This window comes from Alnus glutinosa, chromosome 10, assembly GCF_958979055.1.
Source record: "Alnus glutinosa chromosome 10, dhAlnGlut1.1, whole genome shotgun sequence".
NCBI lineage: Eukaryota > Viridiplantae > Streptophyta > Magnoliopsida > Fagales > Betulaceae > Alnus > Alnus glutinosa.
Window position 1 is genome coordinate 24,299,995 of NC_084895.1, and position 21,831 is coordinate 24,321,825.

At 36.3% G+C, this 21,831-nt stretch overlaps 1 protein-coding gene across 1 annotated transcript; it reads left to right on the top strand.

Annotated features, from left to right (window-relative positions):
• The first annotated feature begins 865 nt into the window (after positions 1 to 865).
• Positions 866 to 21,768, top strand: LOC133879230 (uncharacterized). Its single transcript, XM_062317761.1, has 9 exons — positions 866 to 976; positions 4,387 to 4,485; positions 6,500 to 6,643; positions 8,262 to 9,179; positions 11,179 to 12,148; positions 12,290 to 12,585; positions 16,625 to 16,731; positions 18,702 to 18,852; positions 21,592 to 21,768. Exons 1-9 carry the CDS (start codon positions 935 to 937, stop codon positions 21,766 to 21,768), a joined length of 2,904 nt encoding a protein of 967 aa, XP_062173745.1. The 5' UTR covers positions 866 to 934.
• The last annotated feature ends 63 nt before the right edge of the window (positions 21,769 to 21,831 follow it).

Here is a 21,831-nt window from a genome sequence, read left to right on the forward strand (position 1 = left end):
AAGAAGAAGAAGCATTTGGGCCTTTACTAATCAACACACTCCTTTCCAACAATGCTCGTAAATTGCAGACCAAGCCCTAAATTAGAAAGAACAATTGGCAACCTAACAACCAAACAAAAGAAAGGGGATGCGAGATCTATCTACCCAAAGTAAGACAACCTTTCACATACAATTTTTAACTCAAAAATTTATTGCTAATTAATTAAACAATATGTTAACAAAATGATATATATATATATATATATATATGAAATAGGAGGAAAACATAAGGTCATAATTGTTGAAATAAAAAACCTAACCAAATTGAAATCCCATAAAAATCTAAGGGTTAAATTTTATTTTATTTTTTTCCCAGTATATATATATATATATATATATATTGGTTTTAAACTCATGATAGTATATCACTGACAAGTCATGGGGTAGGTAACTATTATTTGGGAGAAATATCACTTAAATCCCTAAATTTTTTGCGCTTTTCCAATCATTCCCTAAATTTTAAAAACTCTAAATTTAATTGTATCAAATTTTAAAAACTTTTAAAAATTTGCAATGTCACCCTTATCGTTAGAGTTTAGGATTAAGTCAAGTAGGGTATAGCTGAAATGTCCCTTATGCTCATGTATTTACAAAGTCAGAATAAAAAAAAAAGGGCATGGGTCAGCTTGGGAGCATTTTTATTTTGTAAATAAAATTATTTTGGCGTTATATATATCAGGATTTAATAGAAAAATTTAATAGATGGGTGATATTGCAAACTTTTTAAAGTTTGATATATTAAAATGAGAGTTTTTTAAGTTTATAAATAATATTATTAAGTTTTTCCTAATTATCTTTTGGCGCCAAAATCTCCGCTCACTACCAATTCCACCTAGTGAATAAGGCCCTGTTTGGCGCTCCAGCGCGGACTCTCCCTCCTTTTTCATCCGATCCAATGGGGTGCAGCCTAGGGTTTCGTCCTCCTCAGTTCTCCGAGGTAATCGAATTCTTCTCCCCCTCCTTCTATTTCAATGCTAATAACATCAACACTACCATCGATCTGGTTGGTTGCCGAGAAAAGTAGATTTCTTTTTTCTTTAATTTTTTTCAGTCGAGAAAAGTAGATTGAAATGTGAAGTAAATGAGTTTTACTCAAATTTTTTTTTTTTTTTTTTTTTTTTTTCCCTTCTCCTTCGTGTTTCTCTGCAAGCAAACTGAACTGGGTTTGGTTTAATTGTAAGTAAAGTTATGAATTGCGAATGATTTAGTTATTCTGGACATAGCGCCTAGCTCGAGTATTTGGTCTAGCTGTCCAAATAAATTATTGTTCTCTCAGAACCAGAAAGGATGCTGATTTTATGGAATTCAAGGTTTCATGAATGGGTATTTGGTTTTACATTTGATGAGTGGGTTTGTGGTGCTTTCTCTTTGGTGTTTTATCTTTTCTTTGAGAATTTTCCTGCTCTTGTGGTCTTGCTAACTATGGGCTGTCTGTTGAAATTCTATGACAGTATCTGTATGCTTACCACTTGACAAAGACATCATTTCATCTGCCAATTTTTAAAAAGGAAACCCATCTAGGAGTTGAGTAGTGTAGAGTTCGAATTTAAGCAAATAAGGTCTTTCACTGCCATGTCCTCTGTAAAAATCTCACTGCACTAGTTTTGTGATTCCAAAACTTATTGACAATCTGTTTAGGCGTTTTATGAAATTTGCTTCCATAAGAGGGAAATCAAGTACTAAGGTGTTGGAGAAGTTCATCTTAAGTTCGCATAATGTGTTTATTAGGGGGAGACAAATATTGAACTCAGTTTTGGTTGCTAATAAATGTATTGATAGTCGAATTCGACCAGGGATCCATGGCTTGTTGTGAATTGGAATTAGAGAAGGCCTGCGAGCATGTGAATGGGAAGTTTTTGTTGTATTTATTGAAGAGAAGTGGTTTTGGGGAGAAATGGCGAGCTTGGTTAGCACATTGTATATCTACGATGTGTTTCTCTGCTCTAGTTGACAGTGTTCTCTTTGGTTTCTTTAGTAGTTCTTGTGGTTTAAGATAGGGGGATCCGTTATCTTCTCTTTTATTTGTGGTTGTTATGGAGGCTCTAAGTAAGATGATGTCAGCCACAGTGGATAGAGGGCTATATCAGGTTTTTTGGTGGGGTTGAAGAATAGTGAAGAAATTGTAGTGTCTCATCTCTTGTTTGTTGATGAAACTTTGATCTTTCGTGAGGCAACACAATAATTTGTGTTCTCTTTTTATGTTTCGAAACGATGTTGGGTTGAAGATTAATTTATCTAAATCTGTGATTTTTCCAGTAGGTGAAGTGGTTGATGCAGAAAATTTTCCTAAAATCTTTAGATGTAGGGTAGCTATGCTACTAATGAAGTATTTGGGTCTTCCTTTAGGAGCATCATATAAATCTACCTCTCTATATAGGGTGGCATTTGTAGGAAAAAATGGAAAGGCGTATGGCTAGTTGGAAGAGGTTGTATTTGTCGAAGGGAGGAAGGTTGATCTTGATTAAAAGTACATTGTCCAATTTGCCTATGTATTATTTGCTCCTATTTCCCATTCTGATTGATGTGGCTAAAAAACTTGCAAAAACTTCAGCAAGATATTTTATGGGGAGGTATAAATGAGAAGTTTAAGTTTTATTTAGCAAATTGGTCGAAGATTTGTTCTCTGAAGCAAACATGTGGTTTGGGGGTTAGAAATCTGACCAAGTTTAACCAAGTTCTTTTGGGTAAATGGTTATGATGTTATGCTACGGATAGAGAAGCCTTGTTGAGATCAGTGGTGGAAGCAAATAATGACGGTATGGGCGGAGGTTGGTGTTCTTAGGAGGTGGTAGGACCTTTTGAAGTTGGAGTGTGGAAACATATAAGGAGGGGGTGGGGAGTTTTTTTTCGATATTTTTTAGATATGAAGTGGGAGATAGAACCAAGAATAGTTTTTGGCATAATTTATGGTGGCATGACTTTTTTTTCTTTTTTTTTTCGTTACTTATAAAAAAAAAATATATGTTATGGGAATCAGCTACTGAAGGAATCTTTTCCGGAATTTAGTATTGCTTGTTGTGAGGAGGCGTGGGTGGCAGATCATTTGCAGCTTTCTAATGGACATCTTTAGTGGAATTTATCTTTTATCAAACCTGTGCAGGATTGGAAGGTAGACTTTGTGATTGCGTTTTTAATGTATGGTACTCTTTCAGAGTGAGACAAGGTGGTAGGGATAGTATTTGGTGGATGCCATCCAAGTGGTGGAATTTCAAAGTAAAGTTGTTTTTATCAAATGTTATCCATTCCGGCTAGTTCATCAATTCCTTTCAAGAGTATTTGGAGAGTCAAGGTTTCATCGAGAGTGTGTTTCTATGTGTGGACAACAGCTCTTGTGAAGATTCTGCCTTTGGATAACCTGAAGAAGAGGAAAGTCATAGTGTTGGGCTGGTGTTATATGTGTAAAAGAAGCAGGGAATCCATAGATCATCTTCTTCTCCATTGTCAAGTGGCAAGAGAATTATGGACTTTGATTTTTCGCCTTTTCGGAGTAGAATGGGTTATGCCTAGAAGAGTGATAGAATTGTTGGCTTGTTGGAGAGGCTAGTTGGGAAGTTGTTCCGCTTTAGACACTTGGAGGATGTCCCCTTTGTGCTTAATGTGGTGTATATAGAGAGAGCGGAATGCAAGGTGTTTTGAAGATCGAGAGATTTCAATTGAAGAACTAAAGAATATCTTGGTCAAATCACTTTATAAATAGACAGCGGCATATTAAAGAGTTGCTGAATAGTTGGGGGGGGATGATTGAGGTTGGTCATGCTGTAAAGGCTTGGCGGTTAGCTCCTGTGTGCATGCTGTGGTGTATTTGGAAGGAACGGAACACTCGACTGTTTGAAGATGTGGAGACATCCATGGTGGAGCTACGGAAGCGGTGGCTCATTACTTTATTTTATTGGATAGCGCCCCATTATAGTTCGAGTTCTTTTACTTTTGTAGAATTTTTAAAGTTAATTTCTGTTCGTCCTTTTTAGGGGTTCTCTTGTATACTTCCCGTGTATAAGGGTTGCGCCCCTCTGCGCTTTTTATATTTATATAATTACAATTACTTATCAAAAAAAAAAAAAAAAAATAGACAGCGGCATATAATATCTCACAATTTTCTAACTTTTCTGAATTTGTGTATTTTTGTTATTTTTCTCATTAAAGGAGTTTTCACAGACAAATTAAGAAAAAGAAATGGAGTTAAAAAATATTTTAATTACTTGTGCGGGAATTTGAGAGGAAAGGACCAAGTGTACAATAAAAGCAACTAGTTTATCATTCTGTTTTCTAAGTGTTTGCTTTTAAAATTTTTGCTAGCAAGCTATAACTGTCAATCAATGGTGTTGTTTGAAAATTTACTAATTGCAGGATTTAGCTTGGCTTCCTGGTTGGCTTCAGCAACATCAAGCAGAACCATTCGATGAGCACATAAAGAAATCTCAAACCCCTTCTGAGCTAGCATTTAAGGTTTGGAAGGATTTGTTTACAATTCTTTATTTTTCGTTTACCGTTCAGCTTCTATTCCATACAGAAAACACAGAAGATTTTCTCGACTGATTAAGTGCAAAAGTTAAAACTTAAAACCTGTAGTCTTCCACACTATTCAGATACATGTTCTTCTTAAAAATAGTTCATGATTAGAAGTCCATCACCCAAAGCTACTGAATGGACGACTGCAACAAATTACCATCAGAAGAAAGTTAATACATTGAGATCTAACTGGTGGTAAAATTTGCAATGCTGTTATTCATTAAAAAGAAAAAAAAGAAAAAAAGAAACTGCAATGCTGTTGGTGAGGTATGTTTGGTCATCATAAGAGTATAAATATTGGGAATGTTGTTCCCTTGAGTATAATGTAGATAATTTGCAAAGAGAGGAATATAGGACTTTTGAAGGTGTTGAGTGTCCTTGGCTTGCAATCAAGTATTCATTTTTGAGATCTTTGTATAATTTTTGATAAGTAATGTCAATTCATTAAAAAAGTGCAGAGGGGCACAACCTTAATACACAGAAAGTATACAAGCGTACCCCTAAAAGGAGCGAAAAGAAAATAAATTTAAAAAATCTGCAAAAGTAAAAACACTTAAGCTATGATGAATTGGATGAGTGCTTTCGACAGTTTACATTACACCTCCTTTTAGATCTTCTGAATTGAGATTGTAATTCTTTAGGAGTAGCTCTAATACACTCCCTGTGTATTTTGAGCTCACTCCTATATCCAATAAAGTTATTTTATTTAAAAAATTTAAGACAAAAACTAATGTTTACATTAGAAAGCTGAGACTAACATATAGAGTCTGAGAAATGAAACTTTGGCAAAGCTTTACAACAAAAATCTAGAACTGTGCCCGGTAAAAGAAAAACTAGAGCAAAAGTTCTCTTGATGTCAGGAGGATATTTTGTTTTCTTTTGGAACCTGTCCACAAAGTACCACATATAACACATGCTGGAGAAGAAGACTAAGGAGACAAAGTATGGTATTGTCGTGAAGATTCACACTTTATAAGTGATAATGAACCACAGTGTGAATCACGAGTTAAGAGGACCTGATGAATTATGATTTAATCATCAATTATGGCTGGCTATAATTTGTGAGGCTATATAAGAACTTTCTTAGAATCTAATTAGCTGCACTAATTCACGCTACTTGCTCTAAGTTCTAATGAAATTACTTCAGAGTGCCTGTGATGAATAGTACAGTATCGTGCACTCAACTTGTAACGTACTTTCTCACATCATCATCAGCTTCATCATTACTATTTTCTTCTTCTTCTACCTCACTAAATGAAATTGAAAAGATGATGTTATCTTCAATAACTAAAAAATATGGTGCTAGCTTCTATTCCGCTTTCTCAAAATTCCTTTTCATTTTGCTGGTCATTTTTATTCAATATTCTATGTTCAGTGAATTCAGCTTGCACATGGAAGAATGGGGATGATACTTCTATTAATTGATAGGTCAACAATAACAGATTAATCCATGATAAACTGATGATCCAAAATCTCTTGCAATCATCTTATAATAGGAAATTCCTAATCAATTTGGACTTTTTTCTTTGTTAAGCTTAACCCACTCTTTTCATTCTAGAGTTATCATCACTGAGCTATGAGTCCTTTGCCCATCCTTATGTTATTAGGTTGCAATCATCACATGAGATCTTTCTTAACCATCACGGTTAACTTAGAAGTAGAAACATAGTCTAGCTATGAATAAAATTAGACTCCATAAACAGCTGAATTGGAATGTAATTACTTCTTTCTGGCCTACATATTGGCAATTATTAGTCTTCAATTTCTTAGTATGTTGTAATGAATTTTTCTCAACTTGTGATGGTGTAGATTTTGATAAAGGTCAAATAACAATTGAGAAAAAAAGAAAAAAGAAAACTTATGCTATGCTTGACCATTGGTGCTATGAACACTTGAAGATTTTAATTCTTTAAAATGTTTACTGATATATCTTCTTCGTTGAAATGGATAGGATTTGGCATCATTTGAAGGCAATCCCAATGAAAATAAAGATGCAAATCTTTTATCAAGGGAAGAACGTAGAGTTAACAACTGTCATTTATTCTTATCCGGGGAAGACAATTCACCAATTAGTTCATCTTCGTCTCCTGGAAATGTAAGTTCTTAACCATACTGGCCGAAAAGCAATATTAATTTTATAGACTATTTTTCTTAATGAATTTGCAAGTTTGGTATTCCCCTCTAATTTTGAACTGCAAAAAGAAGTGTTATTTCCTAAATATGGAAGATTCAACGTGATTTCTTATGGGGTGGGATAGGCGAAGAATTCAAATATCTTTTGATAAGTTGGCCGAAGGTGTGTACACCAATTTCTAAGGGAGGGTCGGGGATTAGGAACCTTTTGAGGTTCAACCTTGCTCTCTTGGTTAAATGTTTGGGGTGATATGGGCTTGAGAGAGAGGCTTGGTGGAGAGAGGTAGTCGCTAAATATGGAAGTTTATGGTGAGGGGGGTATTTTAGTGAGCCTAGTGGTGCTTAAAGGGTGGGTTTATGGAAAAACATTAGGGAGGGGCTGGGGGAAGTTCTGTAGTCACACCAAATTTGATGTGGGTGATGGTTACAAAATTAGTTTTTGGCATGATCGTTGGTGTGGGGATATAGCCCTTAAAGAGGCATTTCCTATTTATTTAGTATTGCTCATGCAAAGGATGCTACTATTGGGGCGCTCATGCATTTTCTGGAGGTGCCATTTGGTGGAATGTGAACTTTGCTAGAGCAGCTCAGGATTGGGAGGTGAATGTCTCTGCCTCGTTCTACAAATTGTTGTATTTAGATAGAATGAGAAGGGAAGTGGAAGACAGGTTGTGGTGGATTTCTTCTAAAAGAGGGTTATTTGGTGTTAGATCCTTCTACAGGGTCATGCATTCTCATGATGGCTTCTGGTTCCATTGGAAAAGTGTTTAGAGGACTAAGGCCCATTTGAGGGTGCCTTTTTTTGTGTGGTTGGCGGCACTAGGGAAGATCCTTACCATAGACAACCTCCACATCATCGTGGTTGATTGGTGTGTATGTGCAAAAAGAATGGGGATTATGTGGACCATCTTCTCCTTCATTGTGAGGTTGCTTGTACCATATGGAATGTTTTCTTCAATCGATTCGGGTTGTTTTGGGTTAGACGGCTAGTCGATTTGTTTGCTTGTTGGTGGACTGCAGGTAACACTAGGAGTGCTGCTATTTGGAACATGGTGCATTTGTGCCTTTTGTGGTGTCTTTAGAGGGAAAGAAATGATAGGTATTTTGAGGACCACAAAAAGACTTTGTAGGAGTTGATATATTTTTTCTTCAACACTTTGTATCTCTGAACGTCTGACTTTTTTTTTTTTTTTTTTCCCCTTATTACTTAGGTGGCTTCTCTTGTATACTCTCTGTGTATTTAAGGGCGCCTTATGCTCTTAATGATAATTCGATTAATTATAAAAATATAAAGTGTTTACATCCCTTTTCAGTAAAACTCTCTCTCTCTCTCTCTCTCTCTCTCTCTCTATATATATATATATATATATATATATATATATATATATATATATATATTTATTTGTAAGTAAAGAAAAATTTTATGGAAAGCATAATGTGCCCCTAAGTACACAACCAGTATACAACAGGAAGCACCTAACTACAGTGACATTTTCAGTAAAACTCTTAGAAAATATTCATTATCTTGTTGGGGTTATTTAGTCAGAACTTGGATTAATCTATATATCTTCCATCAATAGGTTCTTCACTTCCATCTACATCTTTCCTCGTATGGTGACTCACAGTACAGCCCAACTCAACAGTTGGATACATCAAAAAAGCTGCTTCAATCTAATAAAGTTCTGTCAACGCAACTAGTTGAATACTCTGTTGGTTCTGGGGAGAAGACTCATTCCATATTGCATTGTGGTGCTGGTGGGCGAAATTTGTTGCCTCCTAGTTCCATTCAAAGAACTGTGGTGAATGTTTCTCCAACATCTCCCCCCAATGACAAGGACTCTGAGAGGCATTATGGAGAGAAATTCAGTTTCAGGTTCCTCAAAGGTGCTGATGTCAATGAAGCAGTCGAACTATCTATCACAGCATCTGAAGCATTGGTTATACACGAATTAGTGAAGAGTGGATCAACTACAGAAGCATTGTCAACAGAATTGGTACTTGAAGTTGCCCTTCAGGTGAAGAAAGCACGGTTGGAGATTTTGGAAGATGCCTTCCATTGCCCAACCGAGGATACTGACAACTGTGATTCTCTTTCTGACTTTGATGATGTTGCTATGGCAGATGCATATGAAGATGTTGGGTTATCTTACAGTGTCCCTGATCATCAGTGTACTTGTGATTCAGCTATGTCTCATATCAAAGAGACTCCTCTATCTGATGATCATTATAGATGTGATAATAGAATGAATTGTTTAGATGTCAGGTCTCGACAAGTAAATTTTGATGATAGTCCTGCACAAAAACATTTAGAAGACAATGTGGACATGGATATGGGGTTAATAAAGGACTTTCCTTTAGAATCTCTTGATTGTGAGAGTCAGAAGAAACTTTCTCATGATCCTGTTCTGGTTTCAAATAACTCAAAATTGGCCAGATACGCAGATTCCATGTTGCATCAGTCGGTCCAAGAAAATTCAGATGGTTTATCTATGGCACAGGTAAGGAGATTTTCACCTTCTGCCCTCCCCCATGCTTACGAAGCTTGGCCCCTCCCAAAAAGAAAAACAAAGGGAACATATGCTAATATTTTTCTCCAATCCCAAATAGTTTGGGGATTTGAGCTGTCTTTCCCTAATGCAAGAGGCGATACAAGAGTTAATTGGGTCCATCTACTTTTATTTAGGTTCTATTAGTTAATTGAGTTATTAGTATTTAATTGTATGTTATATTTAATTTTTAAGAGTCAATGGTGTTGTTTTTGGTAATTCAATAAATAGGTGATTGTCCTAGATGATTTTAAGCAATTCAAAAAATGGGTGTTGCCCTAGATCATTTTGGATAAGTCAATAAATGGACGTTGCCCTAGGGTTTATTCGTAAATCTATTTAAGTTTCTTTTGTATTCCAATGCAGCCAGACCTTGATAGAATCAAATTATGAGAAATTGATTCTCTCTCTCCTCTCCCTTCCCCATAGCTTCTTCCCTCTTTCTCTTTCTTTCCCCTTCTCTTTCCTGACTTCTCTCATTCTAGCTTCTTTCTCCTCACTTTGCCCTAATTTTGCTTTGTTATGTTTTGTGACTTGTCCCACATCATTCCCTTTATCAGTTGAATGTAGAAAAGATGAAACCCTAGGTCGTACTATGTCTAGGATTTCCTATCATGGTGCATTGCTTTGAAATAGATAGTTATGGTGTCCAGGCAGTTGGCATTGCTATGATGGATATAACTTCACGTCAACCTCAAACCAATCTAATCTCTTCCCCACATGCTTTGAACTCAGGGAATTCCAGTGAGTTTACTGTTCTCCTTCCATGTGCCTCCTTTTTTTCTATCTTCAGTGATGCATGATTACATATGATTTTCTCTTTTCCTTTTTTCATTTACTGTGGAAGGAGAAGATAGGCTAACTTATTTATTTCCAGAGAGGCCCATAAGGTCCTGGTTAGGTAGTGAGACTGTGAAGGTGTGTGCCCGTTCCACTTCATCTCTCTCCTCTACGTATCCCTCCAACTGTATTCCACATATTTGCGTAATTTTGTTGCTTATGGTATGCGTTGACTATAACTAGTAGGCTTCATGATGTATAAGAGAACAAATCCCAGGATGCCCTGTAGACTGCTGTTATTATTATATCTAAAATACTTAAGAAAAATATCTAAATAATTTCCTTAAATATATCCCCTCATTTTCTTTTAGCCAGCATAATCATCATTTCTTTTAAATTGTATGTGCACACTATGAAGTTTAGAAAGGTAACTGGTGTATTTAGGTCGAACCCTGTTTAAGCTAAAGGCTGATTTTTGTTATATAAATCTAATAAACACTCAGGCATCAAATCTTCTCAAAGGTGTGGTCTAGCCTTCCCACTGAATTACGTGAATAATGGGAATTTGAATGTCTTCTCAATTTTTGCAGATTGCCAAAACCTAATATTTTACCCACTTCACATTGTAGCTGGAAATGTCATTTCTACACCCCCCCCCCCCCCCCCCCCCCCCCCACACACACACACATGTATGTGTGTATATATATATGTATTATATCTAATGCTCTGATATGTAATAGATTTATTTGAAACCCGAAAAAAGAAAAGAAAAAGTTGCAATATATTCTATAGGAAATATAGAAGATAAACTCCTGAAATCGAAAAACAAAGCTAGCTCCTAAATACTAATAAGTCAGAAGTTCCTAGAACAAATGAAAAGAACTTCTAATAGATCCTGTTATCTGGTCATAGGGGAAATCCTGATAGCAGCTTCTTCAACTTAGTGGCTAAAATCTTGGTCTCATTTTTGTTCTCTGGATGCACCACATGAGTCATAAATGGTGGCATTTCAAACCCCATATATTACTTATTTTTCTGTGCAGCTTGTTTGAATCAGTATTTATTGATCCATATTTCTGTAAAGACAAGTATATGACTTGAATTCATCAATCTGATAGCTTTGTTTTCTTGTCCTTGGTGTTTTTCCCTCATTCCATCTCCCTCTTGGTAGGAAGTAGATACCTCTGCACTCTTGAAGCAGAATAATGATAAGAGTTTCCCCAAGTGTTTTCTTGAGACAAGCTTTCTCTCAGAATCAGCGGATATTGCCCCAGACGGGAACTCTTTTGTGCAGAAACATAAATCCCAGTCTAAGTTGGGTTCACAGCCAAGCATACCCTTTGAAGGTCTACATGACAAAGCTCGTGAAGGGATATTGCTTTCTCAAGATGTGGTTAGATCTTCAAGCCTCTCTTATGTTGATCCTCTTTGTTCTGTTGTCCCGTGCAGTATTTCTACCGAAAATGCCGGTTCAACACTAGCTCAGAATCAGAATGATGGGGAAAAATGCTTTAGACCTGCACCAGAACTTGGGGTAGAGAGTTTGCAAAGGACACTAGATCAAAATATTGAACTTGAACATGGGGATGAGCAAGCTATGTACACAGTTCATGTGGAAAGTTCTGGGGTATCAGCTAGAAGGCAGTTGACCTCGCTTAAGACTTATAGCATGCTTTTGCCCAACCACGCCCCCCTTTTGGAAGAGGGTTGCCATTACTTTAACCAGTCATGGGGTTCTACTAAGTTGCTATGTTTAAGGTCTGTTTCCAAGTATGCAGCTGGTAGAAATAATGAGGATAATCATAAAACTACTATGAACAGGAGTTCAGTTGCAGAAGTGGCAAATCAGAAGAGAAACTATGATGAAATTGAAGGAGAATGTGGTGAGCTCTTGGTTCAGCCATTGGAGCAGAGGACTTCACCTCTTGTTCTAAACGAAAGGTCATGTCCCAAGCATGGTACACTACCAGGATCCATTGTTAAGCATCAACAATGCAAAAGTCGTCAAAATATACAATCTGAATGCTATAATTCCCATGACAAGAATGCTTCTGTAAGAAAGCGAGTTCGTTTCTCTAAAGCAGAGGACCTGCTCCAGTGGACAAAGAATGTTCGTAAGCGACAAACTTTACACCAAAACTGTAAGACTTGAACACTGATTGTCTAATGCATCCTTCAATTTATATCTCCATTTTTCCCAAACCTGATTCTTTTGTTCTTTATGTGGAAATTAGTGTGTCCCATCACCTAATCTTTTTGTTTTGTTGTTCAAATGTATGTAGGTTCAACTGTTAGAGCTAGTAAAAGGCGAAAATTGTCCAAACCATGGTCCATAGCTTATGGCATGAAAAGCTGTCTCACAAATTCTTGCATTAAGGTTGGGAAGAGATTGATTTTTCAAGGTATAGAATTCCTTGTTACAGGTTTTTCTAGTGAGAAGGGAAAGGAAATTGAAGGACTAATATGTAAATATGGCGGCATGGTTCTCTGGGATATCCCTTCCCCTCCAAAGTCAAGGGGAAAGAGAAGTTCAAGATCTATTTGCCGGCACTTTCCTGTTATTCTTTGTCTAAAAAAGGTTTGCTTTTTATGATTAAGACATTTTCTTCTTTATTTATTAATTTTGTTCCCCCTCCCCCTTTGAGATTCGTTATATCTTTGAGTTGGTGCTCCTAAAGCTGGTCCTCTCTGCACTCTATTGACTTGGTGTGAACCTTTTTCTTCTTTGGTCCTTAGAAGCAATCAGTTATTTTGTTCCTCTTTCTTAGTTTTATTTATTTATTTTTTATTGTGGTGGAGGTGGACAACCCAGACTGACACATCTGTTTCAAATATATAAATATTGAAAATTTTACTGCAACTCATGTAGTTGGTCATGTCATTACTTGATTGCTACCATATGTTATAAACACCAAAAATAATTGTTATCCATTCTAATTTGCTATCTATGTCTACTTTCATTGTCATCTTTGTGTATCTCCTATGGAAATTTTAGATAAATATCATTGCTAAGAGTTTGATGTTTTCTAACAAATTTTTCTATGGCATTTGTAATTTAGCTTAGTTTTTCCGAAGTTTAACTTAGTTATTTCTTATATGTAATAGGTGGGTGAAAAGTATATGGAATTTAGTATCTTTGATATGGCTGTCTTGTATCTTATAGACTGCTTTTGTGATATCTTATGACTTAAGGCTTTGTATTTCTACGGTGAGATTTTCTATTCTTGTAAATGGAACCCCAGCCGGTTTTTTCAGTAGTTCTCGTGGGTTGCGACAAGGAGATCCTCTTTCTCCTCTGTTGTTTGTGGTTGTTATGGAGGCATTGAGTCGGATGCTGACTGCTGCATTGAATCAGGGTAATTTGACAGGTTTCTCAGTGGGGTCAAGGGATTCTGAGGCTTTAGTTGTGAATCACCTGCTGTTTGCGGATGACACTTTGATCTTTTGTGGCGCTCAAGAAGAACAGATTTGACATCTGAGATGTATTTTCTTATGTTTTGAGGCAGCTTCTGGCTTGAGAATCAATTTAGGAAAGTCAGAAATTGTTCCTATTGGTGGAGTAGAGAATGTCGAAAGGCTGGCGAATCTTCTTGGATGTCGGGTTGCTTCTTTGCCTATGACTTACTTGGGCTTGCCGTTGGGTGCTTCTTATAAGTCCACCGCTTTTTGGAATGTAGTTATTGAGAAAATGGAAAGGAGGTTAGCGGGTTGGAAACGGATGTATCTGTCAAAGGGTGCCCGGTTGACTCTTATCAATAGTACGCTCTCCAATATTCCGACTTATTACCTATCTTTGTTTCCTATTCCAGTGAGGGTGGCTAATCGTCTTGATAAAATTAGAAAGGATTTTCTTTGGGGTGGCATGGGTGAAGAAACCAAATTTCATCTAGTAAATTGGAACAAAATTTGTTCACCCTTGCATGCAGGTGGGTTGGGAGTTCACAATTTCATTCTATTCAATCGAGCTCTCTTGGGTAAGTGGTTATGGAGGTATGGTAGGGAGAGAGAGGCTTTATGGCGTTTGGTGATTCATGCCAAATTTGATAGTCTAAATGGGGGGTGGTGTTCGAAAGAGGCTTTGGGTTCTTTTGGAGTAGGTGTTTGGAAGCATATAAGGAGGGGGTGGGATGATTTTCGAAATTTTATTCGATTTGAAGTGGGGAATGGTTCTAACATTAGTTTTTGGCAAGATTTGTGGTGTGGGGATAGATCCTTGAAGCAATGCTTTCCTGCTCTCTTTAGAATTGCAAGGTTTAAAGATGCGATGGTGGAAGATAACTTGGTGGTTCATAATGGTGTTATTCAGTGGAATGTTCTCTTCACACGACAAATTCAGGATTGGGAGTTGGATATGGTCATTTCCTTCTTCGATCGTCTATACTCCACTTCGAATCGACATGGGGAGGATGACAGGTTAGTGTGGAATCCCTCTAAAAAAGGTGTATTTGAGGTGAGTTCCTTCTACAAAGAGTTAATTAGGAAGAATGGCCCATTGGTTCAGTGTTTCCCTTGGAAGAATATTTGGCGTGTTAAGGCTCCAACAAGGGTGGCCTTCTTCGTTTGGTCAGCTGCTTTGGGCAAAATTCTGACGCATGATAACTTGCGTAAGAGGAAGGTGATAGTAATTGAGTGGTGTTGTTTATGCAAGAAGAGCGGGGAGTCTATTGATCACCTATTGCTCCACTGTGAGTTCGCCCGGGCTCTTTGGAGCTACGTCTTTATGCTATTCGGGGTTGAGTGGGTTATGCCTCGTACGGTGTTGGAGTTGCTGAATAGTTGGGGGGGGGGGGGGGGGGGGGGGGCGCTTGAGGATGGTCATGCTATAAAGGTTTGGCGGTTAGCTCCTGTGTGCTTGCTGTGGTGTATTTGGAGGGAACGGAATGCTCGACTGTTTGAAGATGTAGAGACACCCATGGTGGAGCTACGGAAGCGGTGGCTCAATACTTTATTTTTTTGGATAGCGCCCCATTATAGTTCGAGTTCTTTTACTTTTGTAGAATTTTTAAATTTAATTTCTGTTCGTCCCTTTTAGGGGTTCTCTTGTATACTTCCCGTGTATAAGGGTTGCGCCCCTCTGCGCTTTTTAATATAATTACAATTACTTATCAAAAAAAAAAAAAAAAATGATTGAGGAATACTAGTTATGCTGGATCTTTTGTTTGTACAATAATTGTTTATCAAGCTTGCTTTTGGTTTAACTTGTGTAACTATTGGTGAGACCTTATGTCTAATTTTGATATTTCTCAAATGCAATGTGTAGGTGATTACTAGATGGTATCAGGTATTGTCCATTATGGGTGTCTGGTATCTTATAGCCTCCTTTAGTGATTTCCAGGACATGTGGCTATCCTTCTCTTCTGCTAGATATTTTGTTTCATACAAGAATTGTTTATTTGTAGCTGGTGTGATTGTGGTCATACTTGATTAACTGATTACATTGATAGATCCGGATTTTTTTTTTATTAAATTTCTGGTGGTAATGGCTAGATTTCCTACCTGTAAACCGTACCAGTCCTGATGAAGCCTTTTAATCAATCCTGGGTTATTGATTTGACTTCCTAGAGTTCCAGCAGACTACCTGGCGCCTTTGCTGTGGAGCGTTGTTTAGTTGAGAGGAAAACTTGTGATAAGATATAATGATTTTAGAAGGTTTTCATTCTATAATATATAGTTAGCGTATGCTATATATTGAGCAATTTGGTAGAGGAGACAATCTAGTTTAGACTAGTTACAATTCCAAGAATGGTATGATCATTATGAAGAACTTGCAAGGACAATATAAGATGAGTTCATGAAATGCTAAGTGCTACTTGTTTGCTGTGGAACTCAAACATGAAGTCAATAGTTAAACATGGTGATGAGGTATTCAAAATAATTACCTCCAGTGAACTTACATATGATTTAACTGTGGACAGAAACATGTGAATTGGATTCCAGCAAAATAGGGGTGCCCATTTCTGTAGGTTAAAGTTATTGGTGTTATAACTTGCGATGACAAGATTGGGAAGTCTTTTGATGGTCTTAATAGCAACAATTAACTAAATGCGATTACCTATTGCAGATCCTTAGACATCTTTGGAATCAAGGTTCTCTCTCTTTTTTTTTCTTTTTTTTTTTTCTCTCCATTGGTTGGGGGTTCGGGGAGGAGGGGGGGTGATGGTTCTGGGTCTGGGCTGTCTGGCCAAAAAAGTGATTAAAGAACAGAAATATGTATGATATTATTGATCAATTGTTCTTGACGTACATACAAGTATAATCTTCCTTTATTAGTGGTTACTTTTATATTCCTCGGGTAACTACTACAAGTGTTTGAGTGTCCAAGTATTAGTTCTTAGCATCTCATGCAGTTTCTACTTTTCTGGGCTTAAGGAACTCAAACATTAGAATGATTCATAAGAGTCATAGTCATATGAGCTCTTAAATTTTATTTTAAGGTGAAAGCCTTCTTAATCCAAAAGAACAAATGTTTTCAGAAGTTTATGAAGGTTTAATCTGTGGCACTTTGTTTTACATATTAAATAAAGTATTTTATTTTGTTATCTTTCACACTGCTAGGTTTCTTAATTGTTGGGAATTTGGTGTTGCACTTTTTGATAGTTTTCTTTTTTCTGTCTCAGTTAGAAACTTCCAAGTTCTTGTATGGGTGTGCAGTGAATGCTTTAATACTGAAAGTTGATTGGCTTACTGATTCAATTGCAGCAGGTTCCATCATACCACCTGAGAAGTAAGTTATGCTCCATTTCTGACTTGCATCTTCGCTTTGGAATTATTTGGTCCTATACTCCTGCTTTGTGTTGGGTATAATGTTTAAATGTCTTAATGACTGCCAGCATAATCAGAGCTTGAACTTTAATCTTGAAGTTGACTAGCTTATTATTGAACTATTATGATTTTAAAAATTTATCCGATGCCAATAAAGGTTGAGGACTGAAGAATAAGGCTCGGATTATTTTACTTCTATTTTACTAGGCTTGGGCAGATGAAGGTGTTCCCATTAGATGTGTTGATGATTTCACCTCCAGTGAGGGCAGAAATTCTTCAATCATGCTAGAAGTGTAGCAGATAGTATTTATTTCTGAAGTAGCGGGAAGGATTACTCCAATTTGCTGCTTTGGTTGTAGTTCTAGACATGTTAAAATAATTAAGCTTACTCCGTATGAAGTTGTTTGGATGGATGAGGGGAAATATGAGAAAGATAATATATCAAATTTATGCGCCAATATGAGTGGTACTCATGAAATGAATTTATGAAAGAATATATTGTGTTGATGCGAGAGATTATTTTCAAGCTTTGCGAGGTCAAATTTTAGTGACAGCAGTCAAGCTTGTTTTTAGCATGATGTGCGAAGAATCCTGCTTAAACACACATTTCCGACTTGTTCTTTTTTTGAAGTGGTTAAGAATGCATTTATAGCCCCTTGGGAAAATTGAGCCAAGTATTTGTGAGAGTGATACATTCAGTGTTTTATTCCTATTATGAGCCACTCAAAGGGTCTTTTGGTTTCCTGTTTTCCATGGAAAACTATTTAGCGTGCTAAAGTGCCCTTCTGAGTGCTAGAATACCAAACAAAGATGCATTTGAAAGACTTTCCAAAGCTTCAAAACTAACGACTCTATTAGAAGAACAAAAAATATGAACTTTTACTCGCACAAGCCACTCAGGTGAGCTATCAAGGGATAGGAGTGCGCTTTCCTTGAGTCCACATCGAAAGGATATGCGTTGAATACCTAAGCCAGGAAGGATCGGATATTGGAATACCTCTGCAAAACTACCCACTTTTGGAAGGGCAAGTCCTGGCTCAGGACTAGAAGGTCAGTCTTATTAAATAAGCTTGATCTTGATAAAGGGGCACTACTATCAATTATGCTTATTGCTTATTAGTTAGTTGGCCAACCTGTGTCCCCTTCGACTCAGAATGGTTGTCTTATTAAGCACTTAGCCACTGATGGTAGGTGCCAACTTCATCTGAAAGATCCTAGCAGAAGAGGATCTTTTAGAGAGAAAGGAGATAATTGTAGATTGGCCTTGTTTGTGTAAGATGGGTGGTGAAACAGTTGACTATCTTTTACTTCACTGCTTTTTTGCACAAGACCTTTACTTAGGATAACTGAAAATGACAATTTTTTTTTTTTCTCAACATAAAAGAGTTAACCCATTTTTCAATGCAAATTCTATTTAATGTTATTAGAATATTAATTTAAATGATTCCTGTGTACTTGGGTTGAGCCCTTTCAATTTTAATAAAATTTCGATTACTTATCAAGAAAGAATATTAATGTAATTATTAAATCTACTATCTCCTATCAATTTAAGCTTTGGGGATAATTTGTGATTTAATATGATATAATAGGAAAGATCTTGAGTTTGAACCTCGACTCTACATTTACCTCATATTTTAATTAAATATTTCACGTGTTGAGTCTCACTTGTTGAGGGAGAGTTTGAGCTTATATGTGAAGGAAAGTGTTAAAATGTTAAATTAAATTATTGAATCCATGCTTTCCTATCTGCCTACGGTTTGGGATAACTACTTTAACAGATGTTATAGCCTTTATTGTGAATTAATGGAGATTTAAAAAAATTGATGTGGTGACCTTATTTCCTTTATTAGCAGGTGAATGTTTTCTGGCACTTTTTTTAATGTTGAATCTGCTTCTCTATTGATTTATAATTCCAAATTATCTTTCTGTTAGATACAGGATTCTATCAAAGCAAGATGATGCAATGCATACCAGAATTGGAAAGCTAGTTCGTCTTAATAACAATAAATATATCTTTGAGAAAGTAGGGATCATGCTTCATGGAAAGCATAGTTTCTGCACCAAATATGCAAAAATAATCAAGGTAAGGATCAGTTCACTTTAATTGGTATAACAAAGTTGAAGACTCCATCTTATATCTCCTTTACTATATTAGACTAATTGGCCTCTTTCTAGCCATCTTTTCTCGGTCATGTAGCTCCAGCATGATTGCAAAACTGTACTGTTAATTTTCATAATTGGGGCTGGCAATTGAGTGGAATTGCTTTAACCGACCTGATAAACTCTACAAGGATCATTATTTAAATTATGAAGTATGAATTTGTACTTCAGAAACCTCTGTAGTTTTGTAGTGAGTGTGTTTGGATGCTAGACCTAAAGAGTATAAGAAATATGTTGGTAGGATATGTTTGATCTAGAAGCAAAGAGTTTCCAACATTTTCTGAACATATAACTTATAAGTGGTTTTTTTTTTTTTTTTTCTTCTTCTCTCTCTCTCTCAGTAGACTTGACAGAATGTAAACATGGGGGGATATACCTCACTTATTTTACTCTGTAACATAAAGGAAACCATATTTTATTCTATCTTTATATATATATATATATAATCAATATATCATTAAAATCGTAAGGCGCTCCCATGTACACAGGAAGTATACAAGAGAAGCCACCTAACTAGTAGGGGTAAAAAGAACAAGAAAAACATGATAATTAATCACCAAAGAAGAAACAAAAGCAGCTGTTCAAAGAGACAATGTATTGAAAAATAAAGACTTAATCTCTTCCAAAGTCCTCTCGTGGTCCTCCAAACTTCTACCATTCATTTCCCTACATACCATATTTTATTCCATCTATATCACGTTATGTTGCAAAATTTCTATGCTCATTCACATATGCATTTCTAACCTCTTGCATATATCCATATCATATCCTAGTTGATCTGTGTTAGAAATATCAAGGTGTTTCATTGTTTATAAACCATCAATGTGGTTTTTCCCTCTTCATTATCATAGTGTTTTATTGCTAAATGAAAGAACAATTCCAACATGTGTCAAAATTAAATGTATATTTTGAAACTATGGTCATCCTATTGAAGTGTTAGACATGCCTCCAAGGAGTGTGGTTGAGTGTCGGTGTCTAAACAGGCATGACACAGACACTGCTCCTCCATAGAAGTATCTGTTCTATTTACCATATGGAATTGTTACTGAGATGATGCCATTTACCAGGCCACTGTATAATGGAATAAGCTTATTTAAATTGCTTCAGACATGATTAGTTAGTTATGCAGGATTAATTTCCTTGCTTCTATGAAAAGATGACTAAAAATTGTTATTTTTTCTTTTGTTCTTTTGGAAGCCTTTTATATTGAAATCACCACCGAAGAACATAACACTACATGTATCTGTTTGACATAAACCTTGAAGTTATAACTCATCATGATTTGTTATATTTCACATTGTTCTAGATAATGGAGTAAAGAATTTTCTAAATCACTTCATTTTGGATCACACCACCTAAGTTTTGGGTCACTAAGTTTTAGATTGTTGCGGTAACCTTGACCAAGCCAAACTATAATGTGTATAAAATTAAATAAAGGCATAGTTTGTGCTCCCTTCCTACATCCAGTTAACCAAGGCTCCACTGACTACATGACTTCGCACTTCTTGTCTTCCTGCCACAGGAATTTAATATTCTCTGATTTTGAATATAGAATGGAATTAAAATCTTGTGATTCCATATCCATGGATTTATTAATTTTTTGATATATTTTAATTATGCATAATTAGGCTATTTGATCCACCTGTGGCCTATATGAAGCATCCTATATTCAATCTAAGTTGAACCCAGTCTTTTTTCATCTGTACTTGGGTTGAATTTTGGCTCCTTGAAGGACAAAAATTCACAAGTGATTGTTTAAACGCAAGATTTGGTGAATCTCATGCAATCATGCATTTTGAAGGGAATTGCAATCCTGCAAACTATGTCATTTTAAATAATGGATTACAGTTCCCTTGGTATCTTTGGATTGCCCAGAATAGTTTATAAAGAACACCAGAAATCAATAACTAGCACTGATATATCCTGTCTTGAGATCCATTGACCCAAGTATTAACTAAAATGGAGTTTTAGCAGCTTGTGATCTTTATCTTGATTGATTTTATCTTAAATCTTGAGATATTCATGAACATATTTACTTTGTATCTTACAACTAAAGTTTAATGTGGTAAATGATGGTCTATATCCATATTTATAGATTTTTAATGTGATAACAAATGGTCTACATTTAAGTTTTCGAATTTTTAAGAGAGAGAATCTGTGCTCATAGAATTCTGGTAAAGAATCCAGTCCCGGTGATTAATTTTGAGGATTAAAAGAAAGCAATTTGATTATGGAACAAACTGAAATGGGGCAAAAAAAGAATTTGATCTGGTCCAACGAGCTCTAAAGGGGAGATGGTGTACATTTCATGGTCTATGCCTGCTACATCAAAACTTCAAAATAGTTAGCCAGACCAGGTTCCCCTCTTCCCAAAAATGAATGTCATAGGTGGATGCCCCAACTGCACCTTAATCACTGAAATGTACATTTGGTAAGCAACTCCCATGCGGTTAACAGACTGGAGTGACACCTATGTGGCTGTTTCAACATATAGTTGGTTAGTTGCATGGGTCATAACTTCATTATGACCATTCTATGACATGCTTTATTTCTTGCTTGATTCCAGATTATTCTTCCTCTTCTATCTGGTTTCTGGTTTCTTCCTTCTGAGAAGTTGATTGTAGTCTAAGTCAGTGTGTTCTTCCGTTTCTGGGTTTTGCAGCATGGAGGTGGGAAGGTTTTTAAAACCCTTCAGTGGTTAGTTCAGAATTTCGACAATAAAAAGATTTATATTGGTGCTATTGTTGCCGAGGACGAGAGTAGGGTATCACGTCACTTGAAACATTGTGTCTCGGAGCGGGAAATACCCATAATGGCGAGTACTTCTTTTACTCTTTGAAATTGAATTGAATGGCTGACGGGCGGATGGGCAATTATGTCATCCCCCCAAAGTTTGCAGCAT